The 23,661-nt window shown below is 42.3% G+C and overlaps 1 protein-coding gene across 2 annotated transcripts in view; it reads right to left on the bottom strand.

Annotated features, from left to right (window-relative positions):
• ADAMTS7 (ADAM metallopeptidase with thrombospondin type 1 motif 7) overlaps window positions 1-23,661 on the bottom strand; it is a 145,045-nt gene that overhangs the window by 23,942 nt on the left and 97,442 nt on the right. For both annotated transcript variants that reach the window (XM_048867455.2, XM_048867456.2), the window contains 4 exons: window positions 22,491-22,643; window positions 21,497-21,670; window positions 19,837-19,983; window positions 18,605-18,764 (listed from right to left, as the gene is read on the bottom strand). In XM_048867455.2, the coding sequence (XP_048723412.2) occupies window positions 18,605-18,764; window positions 19,837-19,983; window positions 21,497-21,670; window positions 22,491-22,643 (634 nt within the window). The remainder of the gene's footprint in view (window positions 1-18,604; window positions 18,765-19,836; window positions 19,984-21,496; window positions 21,671-22,490; window positions 22,644-23,661) is intronic.

Below are 23,661 nucleotides of genomic sequence, written 5' to 3'. Positions count from 1 at the left end.
CTTGTCTATATTCCAAAAGCTGCTTCTGCTCTTATCTTCTAGGAACTGTGGTCGAGAGTGTGACATCCAGATAATAGTTCTGAAAGTCAACAAGAAATTGTGAGGTTTTCATATGAAGGCAATGCTCATAGCTGAATGGAAGTTCCCATCCAGCAAAGCAATTGGCAAAGACTAACATCTCTGCACACCCACAGACAGGGATTTTTTGGGCGGGGTAATGGATTTTGTGACTGGAAACTGAAAACGCTTCCAGCATTTGCAAACTGAAATTTTCCATTTACCCATGGACAGCTGCACTGTGGGTGTTTTTCTACCACCCTCTCCAAAAATTTAGCTCCATCTAGGGGTGAAAGGTGATTCATTTTTCATGCTGTTGCAGTTCCAAGCTTTCTTACAGCAGACACTGCTAGTCACATGAGGGGACATAAAACCTGTGTGTTTTGCCCAACAGTAATACAACTGTAAGTGGACAATGTGCTAAGCCACACAGCTCCTGAACTAAACTTTGACTTGAAAGCATTTTGAAACAGGTTGGGTAATGACCCATGAACAACCTCCCACGTGTCTCTACTAGCTTTTCTATTGCTTCTTTGGAAGAGAAGCTATACAGTGTGCATAGCACACAATACCATAAATGAGTGGAAATCTGGGGATCCTGTACCAGTGATGGGTGAACCCCAGAAGGCTTTAGTGACTTAGTGCAGTTTGGAGAGGGAGCTGAACGTTCAGATACTTACTGGAAGCTCTGGACACTTCAGAGGCTTGTTTTCCCTATTTCACTTCCCACAATTCTCCAACTGGCTCCAGTTGTGAGGTGGGTTTGTGCTGGCATGGAGTGGCACATTGGCCCACCAGTTCCTGAGGGTAGCATCAGTTCCCACAGAATTTGAGCTTTCATTTAAAAATAAATTTAACTTCTAGCCCTTATGGTCATGATGAAAACTTTGAGTGTGATCTGATGCAGAGCTTTTAGACCAAAGTAGAGCTTTATGGACTACATTTTATCACCAACAGCATTTACACTGTGCCCACCATTGCAATATGCAGCCTCTCAACATCACAGGGGAGAAATGAAGGGTATTCTTGTGCAGGCAATGGACTGAGACTCAAAAGATCTTGGTTCAACTCCTAGCTCTGCCACACGCTTCCGGTTTGACTTTGGACCAGTCACTTAATTTCTCTGCACCTCAGGTTCCCACCTGTAAAAGGAGCTAATAAATCGTTACTGCCTCGGCGGGGTGCTGTGAGGATAACTCTGTGAAAGTGTGTGTGGTTCTCCAATCTGTCTGTTCTGTGGGTCATGTAAGGACACAGATAGATACGATCATCTTTGCCCACAGCTGGATGGGGATTTAAAATTAGAAGCTGGCTTAAAAATAACTTCTATACGATCATTAATTAATTTATACCGTGGAGACCGAATAGGATTCTGGCTTTAATTTGTTCTGATTCTCTTTAATTAGAGTAGAGATAATTAAAAGTGAGATGTTTGTTTATTTTTGATCTCTTTGCCGCCTCTTTTAAAAATTAGAATTATGATGTTTTTAACCTTTAAACTGTGCTGAATTTATTTGCATGTTTATGGCCAACATAAACATAGTCACAGAAAGAGAAATAAATGATTTTGCTGATATCATGGGAGCTTATTTTACAGAAACGTTCTCTGTCCTTCTAACACAGACACAGAAATGTTGCAGCCTTTATGACTCCTGTTCTGTAAAAGCTGCTTAAAGACAAAAAGGAGAATACAAATTTATGTTCATGCCTTTTTCTGGGAGCTTTTACCTGTGGATTTACATAGCTCTCACTTCCTGCCATGTGAAGGTTTTGTTACTCATCGTAGTTTGGCAGGAAATGTTTGTGTTTCCCACTGATGTTTCCTGCCCTGAGCTATATTGAACATCCTTGTCATTTTTAACCAAGAACTTTAGGGTTTGTTTTTTTAAATAGACATTTGTGTGTTGAACATGTACTCAAATGCTTATTCTAGTAAATCCATAGCTATATAGCTCAGTATTTATATGGCCCTCACCATAGTAGTTTCTGGGAAAGTCTAGGATATACACTTTCTTTGTTTGTTCAAATAACAAAACATTTCCTTACCACTATTACTAATTGAATTTAATTGAACATTCCTTAAGTGCCTTATAGAACTACAGACTCTGTACAGACAGGGATTAGCTATCACTAAAATGCAGCCACCTTTGAGGTGGAACAAGCCAGTGATTATAACCCTGCCAGCAACCCTACATAACCCTACGTGACAGTTAAAGAACAGGTCTGATTGTATTTAATTGAAGCAACAAGGGACTTTCAAAAAGCAGAATGGAATTGTTACCCCTATGGAATCTGGACAGAAAGCCTCTGCTATTGGAAAGGAGATAATTAATTACAAGAAATCATCAGGACCATTGGTTTTTCATATGAAAGATCTGATTCAAATCCCATTAGTCAACGGAAAGACTCCCATTAACTTCAATGGGTTTTGGATCAGGACCTCAGAGGAAGACTGCCACCTAATTACATCACAAACACCACTTAGAATCATAGAAGATTAGGGTTGGAAGAGACCGCCGCAAACTTGCTGAGGGTGCAAACCATCCCATCATCCAGATCATTAAGAAGATGTTGAACAAAACCGGCCCCAGGACCGACCCCTGGCGCACTCCGCTTGATACCGGCGGCCAACTAGACATCAAGCCGTTGATCACTACCCGCTGAGCCCGACGATCTAGCCAGCTTTCTCTCCACCTTCTAGTCCATTCATCCAATCCATAATTTTTAACTTGCTGGCAAGAATACTGTAGGAGACCATATCAAAAGCTTTGCTAAAACCAAGGTATATCACATATATAGATTTCCCTATCTTCTTTTTCTTTGGACTTCTCCAACCCAATACAGTATTAATCAGGTCCAAAGGTACTTAGCTTAATTACAGATCTAATGAGATTAAGCCTGAAGTAGCATACGGGCCCTGACGTAATGACAAAACTAACCTTAAAAGTGTGACCCTCCTCTAGTAGCACGGCTCTACTCTACATTGCACCTACGATGGAAACAAAATGGATTTGAACTTACAGGTACATACAGCAGTAGAGAAACGGCATTCGTTTCTAAAAATATAGAAGTTAATTTTCTAATACAAAAGTTATTGCATCCAACATGGCATAACTTTACTTTGGACCTCATCATGATGGATACAGATAAATTAATCACCGGACTGTCTGGAGGTTGCCTAGGGAGCAAGGATCATGACCTGATGACATTCAATATGGGCAAAGGGAAGAGAGTCCCAACTAGTAATATAGATACTTGGTGCTTCAAAGGGGCTAATTTCTCAAAGAAGAAGAAAATTGAGTGAAATTGACTGGGAGGAAAAATTTAGACAGAAAGATGTGAATGAATATTGGGAGTTCTTTAAGAAGAGTTCATTAGATGGCCAAAAAGCCATGAGTACACAATCAAGAAAAAGGACACCTTTGGCTAAAAGCCTATCCTGATTCAGTGGTGAATTGAAGATAGCCATTAACAATAAAAAAGCAATATATAACAATTGATAATAACTGAAAAAAAGGGGAAAGAGCTAGGAATCAATATAAATTTAGAAGTTTATTAAGTCTAGAAAATCGATAAGAGAAGCAAAAGACATCAGGAAAAAATCCAAGGCTAGCAGGATTAAGGACAATAAGGAGGTTTTTAAAGTATATTAGGAACAAAAGAAATCCTAGCAATGTTATAGGCCAATTAGCAGATGGCGATGGTAAAATTATTAATAATGATACAGAAAAGGCAGAATTGTTCAATAAATATTTCTGTTCCGTTGTTGGAAGAAAGCAGGATTTCACATAAAGGATTTCACCTGTATCACATGAAGATAATTAAGTACTTTTCAGTTCATTAGTAACCAAGGAGGATGTTAAACAATATCTATTAGGAATAAAGATTTTTAAATGCAACAGGCCTGTATAACTAGCACCTCAGTCCTAAAAGAGCTGGCTGAGGTGATCTCTGGCCCTCTGATGTTCATTCTTCATAAATCTTAGAATATCAGGAAATTCCAGAAAATTGGAAGAGTGCTAAAGTTGTGTCAATATTCACAAAGGGGCAAGCAGGATGACCTGTGAATGATAGGCTGATTACCCTGACATCAATCAGTGGAAAAGATGATATAGGATTCAACTAATAAAGAATTAAAGGTTAGGAATATAATTAATGCCATGTTAATGTTAATATAATAACATGGTTTTATGGAAAATAGGTCTTATCAAAAAACCTGATTTCATTCTTTGATGAGATTACAAGTTTGGTTGATAAAGGGCACGGAGTAGAAGTAATATACTGAGACGGTTGTAAGGCATTTGAACGAGTACCACACAATATCCTGATTTTAAAAAATTAGCACTATACAATATCGATAAAGCACTGGCTAAGAATAAGAACTGGCTAACTGAGAGATCTCAAAGTAGATGTCAGCGGGGATCATTGCTGCATGGGGGTCTTTCTAGTGGGGTTCCACAGGGATTGATACTAGGCCCAATGCTCTTCAATGTTTTCATCAATGCTCTGGAAGTAAATATAAAATCACTGCTATCATTTGTGGTGACACAAAAATTGGCAGAGTGGTAATGAAGGACGATGGACTAGCCACACAGAACAATCTAGATTGCTTGGTCAGCGGGGCCTGTTCAAACAAAATGTGTTTTAATACAGCTAATTTCAAAGTGATACATCTAAGAACAAGGAATGCAGGCCTGGCCTACAGAAGGGGGGGCTGTTTCCTGGAAAGCAGAGACTCTGACAAGGATTTAGGGGTCATAGTGGACAAGCAGCTCAACATGGGCGCCCAGTGCGATGCTGTGACAGAAAGGGATAATGTGATCCTGGGATGTCTAAGCAGGGGAGTAGTGAGTAGCAGCAGTGAGGTGACTATCTCTGCATAGGGCATTGGTGAGAGACTACAATCCTGCATATGGTTCTGGTGTCCACGTTTTTAAAAGGATGTTGAAAAATTGGAGGGGATGTAGGAAAGAGCCATAAAAGTGATTGGAAGGCTGGAGAAAATGGCGGACAGTGAGAGACTTAGAGCTCAATCTGTTTAGCTTATCAAAAAGAAGACTGAGAGGAAATACGATTGCCAGGTATAAATACCTTCACAGGGAGACACTTACCGGGTTCTAAAGAGTCTTTAATGTAGCCAAGAAAGGCATAAAAAGAACCCATGGCTGGAAGCTGAAGCCAGACAATTCAATTTGGAAATAAGACACACAATTTTACCAGTGAGAGTGATTAACCACTGAAACAAACTACGAAGGGCAGTGGTGGATTTTCCATTTCTTGACATCTTCAGATCAAGACTGGATGCCTTTCTGGAAGGATACGCTTTAACCAAACAGCAGTTATTTGTGTCAATACAGGGGCAGTGGGGTGAAATTTAAGGGTCTGTGATACACAGCAGGTTAGACTAGATGATCTAATGGTCTCTTGTCGCTGTAACTCTATAAATATGAGTTAAGGCTATAAGTAACTTTGATCTCAGCAAATTAAATGAGTGGTTCACATTGCTTGGATTGGTTTCTCTGGATTGCATGTAAGCTACTCCACCAATTACTGAAAATGTAAAAATGGGCAAGGTTACTTCTCGGGTTGTCTAGTTTCACCAAGGATTTTCTTTGCCGAAGAGATGATAAATACAGGTCTAGTGGAGGTTGAGTCTCTTTGTGTCTTTTGTTTGCTATTTCTAACTTTTTGGGGGTTCTGTTTGTTTTGTAGTCCCTTCTGCATCCCCAGAGATAGTAGCCTGGGGGCCTTCATTTAGACGGCAGTGTAGCCTCCCATTCTACAGCAAAGGCCCAATACACTCCTTCAGCTGAACTTCTCAACTCTAGGCACAAGTAGCTTGCACTGGATCTAGCTTTTAATACATTCTTTGTTAAACAAAACTCTGAAGGGTTCAATGTTTCTTTCTGGGCAGACAAAAAGCTCTTTTCCAGACACATTAAAGTGATAAGGATGACTAATATTTAACAGGCTATTATCGGTGACATCTAATCCTCTCATTATGTTGCTTTTGCTTTTCAGTAATGTTAACCCTGGCAGCCCCAGAGAGATTGCCAGTAGACAGGAGATTGTCTGGTACCATGGCACATGTATATGTTTCTTTGACAGATGGTGAAAGGAGCAAGGAATAAACAAAGTCCCTGTTACATAAAAGAGCATTATGCCTCTAGCCAAGGTAAGTAAATAAAGCCAGTAAATAGTCTGCATTGTTCAGGTTAGAGACAGAAATGTCCAGGTCTAGTCCAGCATCTCCAGGGGTCAGTGCAGGATTGTGCTTGATGGCACATTTTCTCGTGCTTAGGCCAGGTTTGTTTTAACCATTTCAAGTGATGGGACATCACCACTGAATTGAGTGGCTGTTTCACAATCTAACCGATCTTCCTGTCAGCAAGTTTTCTTTTGATATTCAGTTCCAACTTCCCTTCTCTTAACTACATCCTATGACTTCTAGTTCTGTCTCCTTGTACCACACTAAACAATTCCCCTCCACCCTCGGGGCTACTTTCAAACCAGTTTTACCCTGGTGAAACGTAAGTGCCTTCCGTGGAGTTGCTCCGGATTTGCATTTCTGAGAGGACAATTCCCCTGTTGCTGTTTGCACACATCAGAGATTTGTAGGTGGTTTTCATGTTCCCACTTAATTGTTGCTTAGCCAAGATATCTCTGTTTAGCTCTTGTGCAAAGCACACCTTCCAGCCTCCTAATAATGTTTAATGTTCTCTAAACTCCTTCCAATTTCTCTACATCTATTTACTTAGAACCGGATGCAATAGTCCATGTGCTGTCTCCCAGATTATCCTAGAGAGAAGTTATCACTACCCTGCTTTGTGCCATTGATATTTTTATGCTGTAGCCACTATTCCACTGGTCTCTTTTCTTGCCATACTGCATTGTAAACCTGTAGCTAACTTACGGCCCATTATCACACTTAGATCTCCTTCTGCATTACTGCTTTTCAGATTGCTGGCTCCCACTGATTGTCTAAATTGCAGCGATAGTTCTCCAGATAGATTCATTGGCTATTACCAAGCTGACTATCATACTGTTATTTCCTGCCTTTCTTTCTATTCACTTTATTACATCTATGTCCTCACTTCTATCTGTATCACCTCCTGATTTAGTAACTTCCATGAACTTCATTAACACTCTGCTAGTCCCTAGAGCTGTATGGTTTGCTGTTTAACATTGCCTTTGTATGTGGCACATCAGCCAGTTTGAAATCCATGCGACAGTGCTCCTTTCCAAGCCAAATTGATTTAATGTTGCAAATAAGATTTCATGAGACATTGGATCAAATGCTTTCCTCGGTCTGTGTATATTACATCTAATGCATTCCCTTCATTTACTAATTCTGAATTTTTATCAGAAAAACAATCAAATTTGTCTGGTCTGATTAGGTCTCTGTGAGCTCAAACTGCTCACTGCTGGTGTTTCCATTTTCCTCTAATGAACGCACACATAGTCTCTTAATAGTCTGTTTGATGAGGGGTTGAAATACGTTGTAATTGACAAGATAATTTCTTTCCTTTTCCTGATCATCAAAACCACATTTGTCTTTTTCCAATCACCTCGTACATCCCAAGTGTTTAAAAATAATTTTTTTTTATTACTCCTATTCCTGTCGTGCCCAGAAGGCTCCGATCAGCATCAAGATGTTATTGTGCTAGGCGCTGCACAAACACAGATCTAAGGGGTAAAATCTGATGCTGTTGCTTAGAGCAGCGGCTCTCGACCTTTCCAGACCCTGTACCCCTCTCAGGAGGCTGATTTGTCCTGCGTACCCCCAAGTTTCACCTCACTTAAAAACTACTGGCTTACAAAATCAGACATAAAAATACAAAAGTGTCACAGCCACGGTTACTCAAAAAATTGCTGACGTTCTCATTTTTACCATATAATTATAAAATAAATCAATTGGAATATAAATATTGTCCTTACATTTTAGAGTATAGTATGTAGAGAAGTATAAACGAGTCATTGTCTATATGAAAGTTTAAATTCTACATGACTTCGTTAGAGCTTTTTATGCAGCCTGTTGTAAAACTAGGCAAATATCTAGATGAGTTGATGTACCCCCTGGAAGACCTCTGCGTACCCACAGGGTATGTGTGCCCCTGGTTGAGAACCACTGGCTTAAAGTGCGTAGCACCTTATTCCATGAGTAATCCCACTAAGTGAACAGCGTTGCTTCACTGCGTCTGGCTCTAAAACGACAAGTGACGTACAAAGAGAAGGGAAAGAAAACACTAAAATATATGCAACGTATACGCACAATTTTTATGTGCAAATATACTCAGATGGTATAAACCAATGCAGCTTCGTTGAAGCCACTGACTAAAGCTACACTGATTCACACCAGCTGAGGCTCTGACCCATAAATTTTTCCTGGAGTTGCCTGAAGCCTCGCCATCACTTGTTGGCTGATTTCTTGCGCCATTGCAGCAGAACTCTTGAGAAGATTTTAGAGGAGGAGAGGGCCCTGCTGCCCCTCCTGCTCAGCCCATTGCATGGTTCCAGGCACAATGGGTGCTGTGGAAGAAGGCACAAAGGCAGCTGGGACAATGGGCAGGCGGGTGTTTAAGGCTAGGACTGTTGGCAGTGTGGAGAGAAGAGAGGTAAGGTCACAAGACAGTAGTTAGAGGGAGAGCTGCAAAGGGCCTCAAGGGTGAGGAAAGAAGCTTGAACTTGAAATGGCAGACATGGAGGGAGGGTTCATTGATTCAGGAATGTCTTCTCGGTGTATCCTGAGATTGTGCTCAGTTCTGAGAATCATCCTACTCGGTGCCAGTTACACCCACCACAGATCACAGTTGTCACTGTTCAGCAAAAGCTGTAATTGTTCTTCCTACTTTTCCAGACTCCAGAGGCAGCTCAGTACATTACCAGGCCTCATCTTTTGTGGCAGAGTAACTCCATCTTCTGTCTAGTTTTTGAACATTGGAAACAAATGTGAAATGAAAAGGAGTACTTGTGGCACCTTAGAGACTAACCAATTTATTTGAGCATGAGCTTTCGTGAGCTACAGCTCACTTCATCAGATGCAATGCTGTAGCTCACAAAAGCTCATGCTCAAATAAATTGGTTAGTCTCTAAGGTGCCACAAGTCCTCCTTTTCTTTTTGCGAATACAGACTAACACGGCTATTACTCTGAAATGTGAAATGATTTTAGTGAAGCCAAAGTGCCCAGTTCTCCTCTAGCATCAAGTGATGTTTTGGCTCTGAGCGAAAGTGATGCAGAAGTTCCACTGAACTCATAAATACTTAAGCTGCTGCTAAGTGAGCTAACCTTTCCTCAAGGACAGGAATGGAAATATTCAGATACGTTTCACAAGAAAGAAATTCTACTCTGTTCTTTCTACTGCCAAACTTTACGGTGAGCAACATTATGATTCAAATCTTTCTCCTTAAAGCAGTGTTTATCTCACTGCTCACTAAAGACTTTTATCATAAAATTCTGATCTACAATTCAGGATAACAGAGAGAGAATTGAAAGACATGAAATGAAAGCACATGTATTTGGCATCTGTTCTATCTGATTTCCATCCCACATATGCCAGGCTTTGTCCAATAAAAAATCACCAACAGAGCAAGATGAGAGATTTTCTAGAAAGGAAAAATGCAAATTGTCTGGTGTTTCTCCTTCACCCTATATTAGGGTTAGGTTTTGTTAGCAAAGTTTTTTTTATTTGAAACATTTACCCCTATTCACACTGAGTAGCACCTTACTCTAAAAGTAGCCCCGTTGATTTCAGTGGCATTACTCTGCGGTACGCCACTACTCAGTATAAGTAAGGGGATCACAATCAGAACCATTAGTCCTAATAAGTGATCATTACTTTAGTGTACATTTGATGGTCTCCTTCCTATATGTGATATTCTTATGAGAGCCTTTTAGATCTTTTGAAATGTAATAAATAATGCACAACATAACTTCTTACTATGATGCAGAGCACCCAAGTAAAATAATGACATACACCTAAGAGCACTACCAAACTTCTTGCAAATGTAGATGTGTGAATGTTGACATGATACTTCTTTGGAAGTAGCCAGTTAGTATTTACAACTCTTCAATTATGAGCTTCTAAGATACCAACATTCCCCTTTCGAATGGCGAAGTGCCTTTGATTTTTGAGAAGATCATCCATGCAGTCCCTGTGGACTGATGAGGTCATACTATGAGGCAGTACTGGGTAGAGGGAGGAGAAGAGGATGCGCCCCCCTCCTGCTTGGCAATGTGCAGCCTCCGCAGCCCACACAGGTGAACAAAGGAAGATTTCATAGCACACAAATTATTTCTGAATTCTAGCAGCCCAAGGGAGGACCCCTTGCCAGCTCCAGACTTCTACTTATCTTGGGAGTGGGAGAATTTTAGTTTAAGCCTTACAGGTGTGTGCAATTATATTATTTGAAGTTTTCATCTACTTTTAAAAAGTTACACGATAAACATTTAAAAACAATGTTTTTACCAACCTAGATGTGCTCTAACAATTTGGCACCATTTTGGTGTGTGCGGGGCACACGGGAGGAGACTGCTTCTCGGATCTGATGCAGATTGAATGAAGGTATAACTTGGATGTGCATAATAATGGCTATAAATAATCGAAGGCATTGAAAATTCAAGAAGTGATTTCTTGTATTGTAAATGTTCTGGACAGAATTATTTCTATGACTTGCTGACTACATAGTCTACTCATCATGCTACCTGGCCACAGAATGCTTTGGATGGAATCAAAGTATAACTGTAGGCATTGGATAATGATACTGCAAGCACAAAACTTTCCTGAAACTGAGATCTCTCCTTCTCTCTGTGGTTTGTGCAGTTATTATTCCTCCTGATATGGCCGTCCTGCTTCTCGCTCAAGGTTTCTTCAAAATGTCCCTGGGAATTCAGACTCCCCCGTATAGGAACAGTACAAATATGCTTCCTCCAAAATTTAAATAGGTACATAACTGCAATTATGGCAGCCCAGCTGCACAGTGATGAGGGGTAAGAGTGGCAGAGGAAAGGAATGTTAAATTTTCATGCAACGGATCAGAAGATCAACTAGCCTTTTGTAAGCAGCTCTGAAGTGACTGGTTTGTGGAAAAACCCTGCAGCTTCAGGGCTGGCTTTCTGATTTTATGTGTTCCCAAAGGTTGATTATCTGCACAGCCTGACTATCATAAAAAATACTCTTTGCAGCTGTCAGCTACGTAATAGTATGATGGAACAGAGTGTTAGAATAGGCTAATTTATGGAAATAAGTAAATTTCTGTCAATCTGATGTCTTAGATTCATTCTACCGCCATAATTACTTAGTTGTATTGCAGAGCACTTTACTTTTCTCTAGGTTATAGTAGCACAATCTGATTTGGATTCAGCCCCAAAAATGCTCCTGAGTACATTCCCATGCACCCACGAAATCTGGGGGAAAGAGCAACAAAAACCAAAGATGATTACAAGGAGGGTGAATAGTCAGAGCCACTTGAGGGATAAAGGCTCCTCTGCCACTTTCCAGATGACTCTTGAGAGGCACTAAACAGTCCAGACACTCAGTGGCAGCAACTTCCCCGTCCTTGGATGTATAAACAGGGTGATATTGAGTAGGAGTAGGGAGATTATATTATCTCTGCATTTGGCACTGGAATCCCGTGTCCAGTTCTGATGTCCGCAACTCAAGACAGCTGTTGATAAATTGGAGAGGGTTCAGAGAAGAGCCATGAGACTGATTAAAGAACCGGAAAACAGGCCTTCTAGTGAGAGACTCCAGGAGCTCAATCTGTTTAGCTTAATAAAGAGACAATTCAGGTAACTTGATCACCGTGTATAACTACCTACGTGGGGAACAAATGCTTGATAATAGAGGGCTCTTCAATTTAGCTGACAAAGGTCTGACAAGATCCAATGGCTGGGAGCTGAAAGTAGACAAATTCAGAATAGAAACAAGGTGCAAATTGTTAAGTGAAGGTAATTCTCCATTGGATCAACTTACTAAGGAGTCTGCATTACTGGACACTTTAAAATTAATACTGGACGTTTTTCTAATAGATCTGCTCTTGTTCAAACAGGAATTAATTTAGGGCAGTCCTATGGCCAGTGTAATGCAGCAGGTCAGACTGGATGATTGCACTGGTCCTTTCTGGCCTTAGAATCTATGAACTTTTCCTCCCAGCCTGCCACTTGCAGCCCCAGCAGCCAGCCAGTTTGGCTCCCTTCCACTGTAGCCAACTGGGGGAGGGCTGAAGGTTTGGGGGAACTGCCTCCAAGCCAAACAGCAATCCAAAAGCCAGCTGCTGTCACTGAAGTGGGCCTGCCACACCTCCATAACTGGCTCCTTGAGACAGTCGCTGGGCCATGGCCTCCTCAGTTTCCTGTCCTGTCTGCTTCCCTTATCCCTGCCACGGAGCAGGAAGTGAAGGCAGGGGGCTGGAAAACCAAACTATGGTCTAAAATTAAACGATGCAAATGGAGGTTTACAAACAAAACAGGCTGGGAGCTGCCTGGTCAGAAATACTCAAATATTGTTGGATTTAAAGGGGAGAGATACTGGCACTTTAGATAACCTAGCTACAAATCCAGCCATTGTTTTTTCTCCCCTTCCTTAATCCAAGAAACTGTTTAGTCCCACTTAGTCCCAGCCACATTCCATCTCTGACAAATGGGGGTTGCTCTAAGCTGTATTGGTTCAGAGATTCAAAGAAAGCTGCCCGTGTTATTCATCTGGGGCAAAAATAACTTGGATAACTTTCTTTTCACCTTGCTGCTGCTGGTGACTGCTGAAGCTGGTTTGGATAATTTTTAGACCAAGCAAAATAAGAGAGCGTGGGGAAATTATGATTTACAAAGCAGTAAAGGTTATAACACGGTCGTGCGTGATCAACCACTGCAAGCATTCAAGTACAGCATGTGATATTCCTCCGAGTCTGTCAGGGATGTAAGCAAAGAGGCCTCACAACTCACTGTGTCAGTGACTCAGCGATATTTAAACTGGCCTAAGTGGGGTCAGAGGGTTTGCAGCCACTTCTCCCCTCCCCTGCATAGTGAATCTCCTTTCACTCATGGTAACTGCATGTGCTCAATGTCAATAACATAGGTGACTTATAGCAAGCTGGCTTTTGGGACATTGCAAAGCTGCTATCTGAGCACAATGAGCAAGGGGCACTGTCGCTTCACGCAGCCACGGCTTCACCAGGTTTTGAAGGGTATGAGTGTCAAGGTCTCTCTGACCAGAGTGTGTCACACAACAAAATGCTACACGGCCCGCTGAGCTGCCCCCAGGACGCTTTGCAAGCTTCTTCTGAGTCCAGTCACTTAACTCTGCCTGCAAACTCCACCGTAGTCTGTTAGGAACCTAGCCACGCCTTTCGTAACATGACATCCCATGGCTCTGAACCACAGCTGCCCGAGGGAGTGAGGGCTGCTTACGAGCAGTGGACGCTTTCTTGTTTGAACCAAAATGAAAAGAAAATGTGCATCAAAATTCTAAGAGTCAAGGAAAGAGCCGACTTCTTTAGGGATACCTCACGTCAGCTTGTCTGTATTTGGACAGGCTGTTTTCACAAGTAGGTTAGGTGACTGCCCTGTTCTCACAATCTGCAGCGTGTATTCTTTGCTTTGTGTGGGAAGCAGAGTCCCAGTAAGTTACAGTTGTTTGCACGACTGGACTGAAATAAAGTTCAGAGTCCCTCTGCAATGGGCCACAGGAAAACAATTGCCTACTGCCACCAATTTAACTCAGGGACTTCTTAGGGGACAGGTGGATTTAAGATGATTTTACTGCTTTCAGTTTTTGACCTAGTTTAAAACGGTGAGAGTTTAAGGATTTTTCTTGTTTGCATCTTGGGGAAGGATGGGTGGAGGTAGAATGGAAGGCAGAAGAGGATTTAGTTTTTCACATTTTATCAGTTGCTCTGTGTAAACTCTACAAAACTCTCCCAGCTAGGGTGACCAGACAGCGCGTGTGAAAAATCAGGGGTGGGGTAATAGGAGCCTATGTAAGAAAAAGACCCTAAAATCGGGACGTCTGGTCACCCGAGTCCCAGCACTCCTGCATTTAGAGTAATGAAATCCCAGTGTTTTGGGTTTTGCTGCATTTCAAAACACATGGCTATGAACTGGAACTGTTCAGCATTAACCCAGCTCTTAGAGGAGCCTCTGATTGCTCCTGGGCATTAACCTACATTTCTGGCTCGAAGCTCCAAAAGGTGAGTTCAATCTACAGTGCAGGTAATTCATCTGCAATCGGTTGGTTCTGGGATATTAACCCCCCATTCTAAATGCCTGTATTTTAACCATGACCACTGACACCTCATTAGCCAGCTTTGCACCCCACCTAGTTTGCCTTGTTGCATCCCTAATCAGTGTGATCTGGGTCTAAATTCCAGACCGTTTGTTAACCCTTCCATGGTTCGTATTCAGTCTGGGTGAAAGGAGAATGTGATGGGCATGTAGGGGCAAGGCCACCAGCCTGGCCCAAGAACCCCACGCAGCCCAGAGACTTGGCATGGCTGTTAACAGCTGTACCCCGGCGCAGCTCTGACGATGGACAGAAATAATTGCCGGTTAAAGGTTTCAGAGTAACAGCCGTGTTAGTCTGTATTCGCAAAAAGAAAAGGAGTACTTGTGGCACCTTAGAGACTTGAGCTGTAGCTCACGAAAGCTCATGCTCAAATAAATTGGTTAGTCTCTAAGGTGCCACAAGTCCTCCTTTTCTTTTTGCCGGTTAAAGGTTACTTTAAGTGGTTTATCGTATCACTGACAATGGCTACCAGACCCCCTGCTGGCTGGCCACGATGGGCTAGATTATGGCATTCACACTGCCACTGTCCTAGGAAAGGAGCATCGTGGAGATGCCCCAAAGCATGAGAATTTCCCCCACCTTGAGTGCATGAATTTGAACCATGAAAAGGGTTAATCATAAGTGCTTCTTGTGCAGCCTCCACCCTGAAAGGATCATTGTGACCTGTCCTTTACTCAAGGAAACACATGTAGCAGGGGTCATTTGCTAAAGGGCCCCTTACATCACTAGGGCCCTTTGGCACACATTTCTCACTCTATGCCTCTGGCATGAGGCTTTCCTAGGCTTATAGAAATACAGTCCTATTACCACGGGGAAGCGACTCATCCAAATATATATCAGTGCAGAGATATTTTGAGCCTATTTATCACTGCTATTCAGCATGAGAACAAAGGGAGGAAAAGGAAGAGAACAATCATTGTATATTGCCATATGATTTTCCATCCACAAGGACTATCAATCGCCCGAGGTTCCATATTGGCAACGTTTCTCTCTGCTGTTTTCCTTTTTAATGACGTGAAACCTCTGAATACTCTGATTTGGACCTATGTGCACGTCAGCTGCTTGCCTTGCCTTCCCCAAGCTAGATATTCCTTGGTGCCATTACAAAACAACTCCAGTCAAGGACCCTGCAGACCTACACACCCATCTGCTAGGCTATTCAGATGTAGAGAGCTGAAAAACATGTGTCCACAAACTGCCTAAAAAACATGCATCAAATCTATGACCATTGAAAGGACTAAAACTTAGCTGAAAACTCTTTTTATTAATAGGAGAAAACCTGCCTTTAGTCAGGGGTGGTGAACCAGGCAAAAGGGAACATTCCAGCTGCCCCAGCTTGCTGAGGAGGTGCGAGCGATCTGCTGTTATCAATGCTCTGCATTGTATTATTTTAAAGGCAAGACTGTCATCTCCTATTACGTTAGCATCCTTCAGAAAGTTATGTTAATTTCACAGATGAGAGCCCCCCGTAAATATACGAACTGGGCAAAACTCCTCCATTCACACCACTTTCCTGGCCAGTGCAGGGATCTGAAAGGGGACTACACATTTCCCACTAACATGAGGAAGGGGGCAGGAAAAGAGAATAAAATATCAGGGGTTAATGAAGGTCCTAAAAATACATTAAAGCCATGCATAAAAAGAATGATAGCTTCTCCTTATAAATGTAATAAAGGAATATAGCTTGGAAAGGCCCAAATTCTCAGCCCATCAACCTGCCAGAGTAGCTGGGCTAGGTTCTGGGTAGCGCCGAAGGGCTGTGGGACACCCCCCTTTCCTTCCCTACCTTACTGCTGTTCTGCAGCTCTGATGCTGCAGCAGCTGCCAGTGTGCCCCCTCGGCAGGGTAGGAAGATCTATGCAGTGTCTGATCCAATAGCATTGCCCCATGTGTGTTGCTGCCTGGCAGCCACTGCTCTGTGGATGTCCATGCCACAGGCTGCGTACGCCTCCCTCTTTATATCACTCCCTTCCCACGTAGCAGAACTGTGTTGGCTCCACTTTGCCAGGCAACACTCTGCATAGCCATGGTGGAGACAGAGGGCAGGATTTTCCCCTAAAAGATTAGGTTTGCCCATTGTCTTTCAGATTACCAGCCACAATCTGCTCCCTCCGGTTAGTTACCCTGAGGGGTTCACAAGTGCAATGTGAGGATGGGATAACACAAACAATGGGAGGCTTTAAGTTCTGTTAGAAACAATATTTACATTGACTGAACCCAGAAAATGCACCGTGTGACAATGTGGTTTTCAGTCCTTTTCAGAGCACAGCTTAGTAAGGGGCAAAGAGACCATAAATTCAAGGAAGTGCATGCCATTTAAACAACATTTACCAACAGTGTGTGAAATGATGCAGCACTATATTTCCCTGTACTTATTATAGGAAATAGCTGTGGAATCTCAGATCCTGTGGGCAAATGTTGAGTTTTTATCTAGTTACTGGTTTGTTCAATTTTGCTGGCTGGTACAATATGCGTTCTGGAATGTTTCCAATCTCTACAGGAAATATGGCAATTGCATTATTGCACAGATGTGCCGAGTCCCGCACTGTAAACCTGGAACTTACTTCACTCCTTCGTAAAACTCAGTATTGAGGGGACTTCTCCTGTATGGCAGGACAATTACGTAAATCAATATGGCAAGTTCACGGCACAGATGTTTAGGAGGCCTGAGATCCTGAAATTTCATTCTGTCTTTTCAGACGACACACTGCGCATTGCGCATGATTCATATCTGAAGTGGCATAATAAATCTTCACCATGCAATGCTTGACTCCTCGCTGAGTGGGTGGAACTGCAGGCTGACAAATGTTTATAACATATGAACTAGTAGTGTTTATTTTACACACTAGCCAGTCCCGATGAGAGGACGAGGAAAGCCAATGAGATGGCTGGGGGGGGGGGCATGGATGTTCAGATCAAAAGCTTCAGTCTGTTTTTTCCCCCCAAGTAAATTCAAATTTTTTTGCTACATTTGCTCAGAATTAAATACTCCTTCTCAGAAACAGAGGATAAGGGGCCTGAACCAAGACCCACTAAAGTCAATGAGGGGCTTTCAATCGGTGCTGTCCTAACTGCACCTACTGGCGTCCCTGGTAAAACTCATTTTGACTTCAAACAGAGCAGAGTTAGTCCAATGCTGAGCACTTTTGAAAATCCCACCTGTAGAGTACAGTACAATGTCTATCCTGCTACTTAATATGAAAATGTGATAACTTCATGCAACATCTGCTTTGCAGCCAGCCAGATGTTTTCATGTCCAGTAAAACCATGTTTTCTTGTAAAGCTATTTCTAAATTCTGACATCTGTTGGACATTACGTAAAGCACAATGCTGCATCACACGAACAACCTCACAAAGGGTTCAGTCCTCCAAGGGGCTCAGTCCTCCAGCCTGATCCAGCCACGCACAGAGGCATGGGCTTAATTTTAAGCATGTGAGCAGTGCCATTCATTCAAGTGCTTTGCTGACTTGGGCCAGAGTGTTCAGCACCTCGAAGGATTAACCCCCCAAATCCCAATTCTCCTGTATACCAAACTGGAACATCTGGATGGTTTTTAAACCATTCCTGTTGCCTCATAAAAATATCATTGGCTCTAAGGTTGAACAACAGCACTGACATTATCGGTGCTTAACTGAAAAGGCCAGATCTGCAGTTGGTGTAAATCAGCTTAGCTCCATTGAAGGCAAGGAAGCCTACTGATTTATACAAGCTGAAGATATGGCCCAGCTTCTGTGTATTGTGGCTGCTATAATATCTTTACTTATTAAAGGTGAGCCCATTGTTACATGAGTCTGAGTATGGCTAAATTTAATCTACTGTCAACCTTTAGATGATTAATAATTCTAAATTGTGATGACAAAAGGTTTTTTATTATAGCTTTCCTAAATGGGCTCCATATTGTGTGTGAATCCAAACTGTTTTAGCTGTGGCATCATTACAGGGTTATCAACAAGATTGCGCTAGAATACAGAAGTGATTTAATGCAAATATTTATTCTGAATGCAATCCCCCACTTTAGAGTTTCTTAACTGGAAGCAAAGTTCAACTGTCTACAATTCCCTTAGATCATAACAAACCTCAGCAGAGTTCATGAAATGCAGAATTTCTACACTGGAAAGCCTTGCACAAGCCCTTGTGCAGCTTGACTCGCTTAAAGAGAAAAATATGTAATGTTAATTTCACTGGCAAGAAGTATATTGAATCCCTGAATTTTCTGTGCTAAGTTTTTGAAGTCATATGACCCTGCATTAGTTTTTAAACACTTACTTGACTCGCTATGGTCACAGTCCTGGGGATTGCACTTCTGGGTGTTCTCTGGCCACTCTTCGTGGTCACATAGGCTACTGTCTTCTTCAGCTTCACCAGTGTTTGTGTTCATGCACTTCACCTGTCGCTGCTGGATGCCACCACCACAGGGAGCTGTGCACTGCAGAAAGTTAATTAGCTGGGATATAATCAGCTGCATCCAGAATTAAGGTTTATTTTATATCTGTTGCTGCTGGATTTGAGACTGCACTTAAATATTGATGCGCTACATCGCTATTCACAGGTTTAGAGTGGCACCCGAGCAAAATTCCTACACTGTCTTTGTAGAACTTATTTCTCCTTTATCCCCTGCTCCAGTTAGTTCTGTTTGTATAGGATACAAAGGCATTTCTATTGCACGTAACCCAGAGTTTATGCACACAACGTTAGCTTCCGCTAAGTGAACAGACCTCGATTAATTCTGCTGACTGAGGAGGTGGGAGGCTTCTTGTTTGGCTGGACATGAGGCACGGTTAGCAACACATGTCCATTAACCTTTATTTTCTTCACAGCTGGCCTGGCTTGTCCAGTTTTTACAACGTACCTGGTCAAAACAGGACTTCTTTAGAAACCGAATTCCCCCAAGTGCCTTTTCTCAGCAAAGCTAGTCAATGAGAATCTCTTCAGTGTGGTTTATTTTTGTCAATATTCTGTTCAATTTATTGAAACTGAGTCACTCACAATACGTCTCCATTAACTTCTCAGGTACATGCACATGGACTGGGACGTTGGTGTGCACTGAAAAGTTTTACCACCATAACTATGGCAGTGAGGGGTGTGATTTTTTGCCAACATGGTTATGTGGGGAAAAGCCCTAGTATCGACACAGTTATAGTGGTATAAGGTGATTTATACCAGCGTCTTTATTTCACTTTCCAAACCAAAATAAGCTAGACTGGTAGAAGCACGTTTATGCACCTATACTAGGATTTTTTTGCTGCTTTAACTAAGCCAGGATAGTTAAAGCGGCAAAATGTTTAAGTGTAGACAAGGCCTTATAAACTCTGTTATCAATTGTGTGGGCTTGATTGCAGAAATCAGTGTTACGGACCAGGTGGTATAGCAGGTGTATGCTTATCTGAGATCTGAGATTAAGTCCCTGGAAAACCTCTGTACAAAAACAATACATGTGATTAATTCCCAAGAGAAATTCAGCTGCAGGAGACATTTATTTCCCTTAAACATTTGCTCACCTCTCCCCATGATCCCACTACCCATTTGGTACATGGGTGAGTGTTGCAGGGTCTTGTGTTATTTGGCCTTAACATTTCATCACACCGTCCGAATTCTGGACACGTAACTAAGCGCTCCTGCTCACCTCTGCCGCATGACTCAGAGCACTAAGGAGAAACAAACAAACCATCAAATCAGAATCAGTCTGGAGTACCAGAAAGGGAAAAACACCCCACTTACTCGTTTCTTATGGAATTACAGTGTGAAGCAGCCCTAAGAAAAATTTGCCTCCAGTGTTGAATGCCCATTTTTGTGATTATAACTATTGTCGGCGCGTGGTTTCATTTGTGGAAGTGAGGATACTAAATGGATTTGAAGTTTGGTTCTTAGGCACACACAGCTTTGTAAGATTACAGCAGCTTTCAGCTCATATACATTTACTACTTCCTAGATCCAAATACTTAGAGGGTCAGATTCTGCCCACAGCAAAGCTCACACAATACTCCCACTGACTTCTCATCAACGAGAGTCGGACAAGCTGAACCGAGTGTGGAATGTGGCCTATAAGCTGTCTGGTACTACTGTGTACTTCTTAAATAATAGCCATTATACGCTGCACTATGAGGCTAAGCAAAAGTAAAATGCCAGCAAAATGTATTTGCAGGGAAGGGAATGAAAAATAAGTGCTGATGTGAAACATCACATCACAAACCAGACAAAAAATATATTTACTGGATATACAGATAAGAAAATGAATGGGGCATCTAGTGATAAATGGATCCAGGTTCGGAAGATATTTGACTGGGAGAGTGTAGAGTAAACAATAGATTTCAAGGCCTTCAGATTCCTTTTTTTAGCTGACAGGCTACTTTTAAAGCTGAAGGCAAAAATGAACATGGAATAAAAGATAATGGGCTAATCCCATGCTGCAGTGTAAGCATGGAGGTTACGAAAGCAGAACTGTGTGTGAGGACTGTGCCAAGCTCAGACTGATGGGGAAGGAGAAAATCAGTGAAAAAATAACATTTAATTAACCATTTAAACATTTTTCTGTGGAATCTTCCAACTGAAGATACCCCGGGATGCATCATTATGTGGCTTCACAAATACCAGAAGTCTCCTTGTAATCTCAGAATGCCTCTCCCCAATGATATCCCAGAATGCCTCATTCTGTGACATCTCCAGCAAACAAGGAAAAAATAGGAAAGGAAAACAGAGAAGTTACAAGCTATTTTGGGGCTGAGAGCCTTCACCAGCCTGCTTAGGGTACCTCCTGGTGGGAACTGCAGATGGCTAGCAGATTTATTAGCACCAGATTTATTAGTTTCCTAGTTTGTGGGGCTATTGATCTGCCCATGGAAGCCTATGGGGGCAAGTGGAAGAGAACAAAGAGCAGCAGTTGCCTACTGGAATTTCCATTAGAACATTCAACACGTGTCTGAGATTAACCCAGTTTTCATCATAGTTTGGCAGTTCATCATTTAATAGACACTTGATAGTGTTTGGTTATTTGCAAACAGCTATTAAAACATATTGAAAAAAACTTGGTCCATCTCTCCCTTCATGTATTCCTTACAGACAGGCCCGCATCAGGACCATCTGAACTCTAGGGAAGTTTGGATCCGGCCCATCTCTGACGATGTATTGCATGTACCTTCTCTCTCTAGAAATCCCCCTCACCTCTCTCCAGGATGAGGTATACCAGTCCAGACAAGGCTTGGTTTGGCAGGGAGTCTGCATTGGGGGCTTGTAGAAAACAGCTTGACAATGAAAGGGCCGCAGAAGCCTCTGTTCTCGGGTGTCAATGCAGTGCACGTCCCGAACCTTCAGTCCCCCTCCGCAGTTCTTGGAGCACTGAGTAAACAATACAAGGAGTCAGGCTGGTGGAGCAGAGGCGGTAACAGTGTCCAGACATGAATCTTTCTGGCAAAGTTGAGTTTACCCAGCTATTAAAGAAATGAATTGTCAAGCTCTGTCTTTCATTAACTCTTTCAGGTTTTGCCTTTGGGTCTCTCCATGATTGTAGCTGGCCCGAGCTGGAGAGGGTCCTAAGCACGACTTCCACCACCAGTGCTTTCCACTCTGGAAGGATTTTATTTGCATTTTTAGTGGTGACAGATTTTTGAGGTCATGTCCCCACATCCACAGATCTTGAAAGTTAAGACCTATTAAAATCATCCACAGTAATCCTGCCATTCCAGGAGCATTGCCTACCATTCATTATCAATGGGATTGTCCAGTCTAGTTTCAAAAGACTTGTGCTATGAGGGGTTCTTGTGAAACTTTCTGGGAGCCTAAAGCCCCCAAGGTATTCCCCAGTATCCTCCCACAACTCTCCTTTCTTTAGCTTTAGCCCATGCCTCTTTTGACCACCCTAAGTGATTCTACTCCTACTTTTGCTGACTCCCTTCCAATCAGCGCTATTATGTTCCCACTTAGTTACTCTTTATGCTCGCTAGGTTTCCTAGTTTGGGCTTCAGCCCCAACAGGAATGTTTACGCTGCTATTCTTAGCTTCGCAGCCTGAGCCCAGCGTGTCTGAGTCAATTAACCCTGGCTCTGAGACTTGGGTTTTTCTTTGCAATGCAGACATACCCAGAGACACCAATAAAGGGCAAGGAGAAGGGAAGTCCAAATACCCTCCGTATTTTTGGTTTGAATATCTTTATGTTTACCTTACTCCAGTTTCCAATACGCCACGAGGAACATGGTCTCAGGTAACACCTTCGAGCAGGGACAGGTTTATTTGCAGCAACACAATCTTCATCTTTACCTGTGCTACAATGCACTGTCCTCCAGCTAGCTCCTAAGCCACAGGTTGTGGAACACTGGAACACAGTCAGTAACACAGAGTAAAAATTAACCCCTGCCTCCACCCACACACAGAAACCAAAGCTCAGCAATCAGGGAGTACTGAGCTACAGAGGCAGCAAAGCAAACAACTTGTCTTCATGGAAAAATCCTATGGAATTTGACAAAGATGAAATCACAAGGACGCAATAAAAATTAAATGGGATTCTGCAGAAATGTGCCTTAAAACCTGCAGGGCCCAGTTCACCACTGGATTACTGCAGGTCAGTGGTGTTACATCTCTGTCAATGCAACAGTGAATCACAACCACAGAATGTAACAGAGAATGAAAGCCTTTCTATAGAACATTTAAACCATCCTAAAGAAGTTGATCGAGAACTTTATCCCTGCTAGAGAAGTCTTTGTGTTAGTTTACAAATTCCCCAGCAAGAGTCTCATTCTCTAATCAATTCCTAGAGGACTTCAGGCTTCCTTGTGTTTTGGGAGGAAGAAGAGTAGGAAAGGAGCTTCTCTAGAATAACTCTAGTTGTGTCTGCTCTGGCTGGGACACTGTGTTCTTTCTTGTCCACTCCAGCTTTGCCTTCTGTATTGCTTTACAGAGCCATGTATTTGACTGTTACTTGGCATTACCCACCAGGAGTTTGTAACTGATTAGGAAGTAGCTGCACCTACTGGGCCATGAAGTCACGGGGTAAGTGGGTGCAGCTCCAGGGTCTTTAGTTGAACAGGGTTGGATTTAGCCTGGTTAATTTTAGAGTTTCATTTAATTAATATTGCTGGCTTCATTTGTTTAACTGCTCTCTGGAAAGAAACTCCTCCTCATTTCCTTTAAGGCCAAGCATTCCTTTTTTTTTGTAGTTCACGTCTCAAGTCTTTTTATGTGATACAAGTTCTGATAAACTTCTCTCTCCTATCAGTCCCCTTCCAAAGTGTAGAGCCTGCATCTTGTTCTCCTCTCTGGGCTTATCTCTTGCATCTTATTTTCCAGAGCACACATTATTCTCATGGTTATGCAGCACTAAAGCCTAATTACAA

Source organism: Caretta caretta, chromosome 10, assembly GCF_965140235.1.
Source record: "Caretta caretta isolate rCarCar2 chromosome 10, rCarCar1.hap1, whole genome shotgun sequence".
Lineage (NCBI taxonomy): Eukaryota > Metazoa > Chordata > Testudines > Cheloniidae > Caretta > Caretta caretta.
This window is presented reverse-complemented; position numbering and strand designations above follow the sequence as displayed.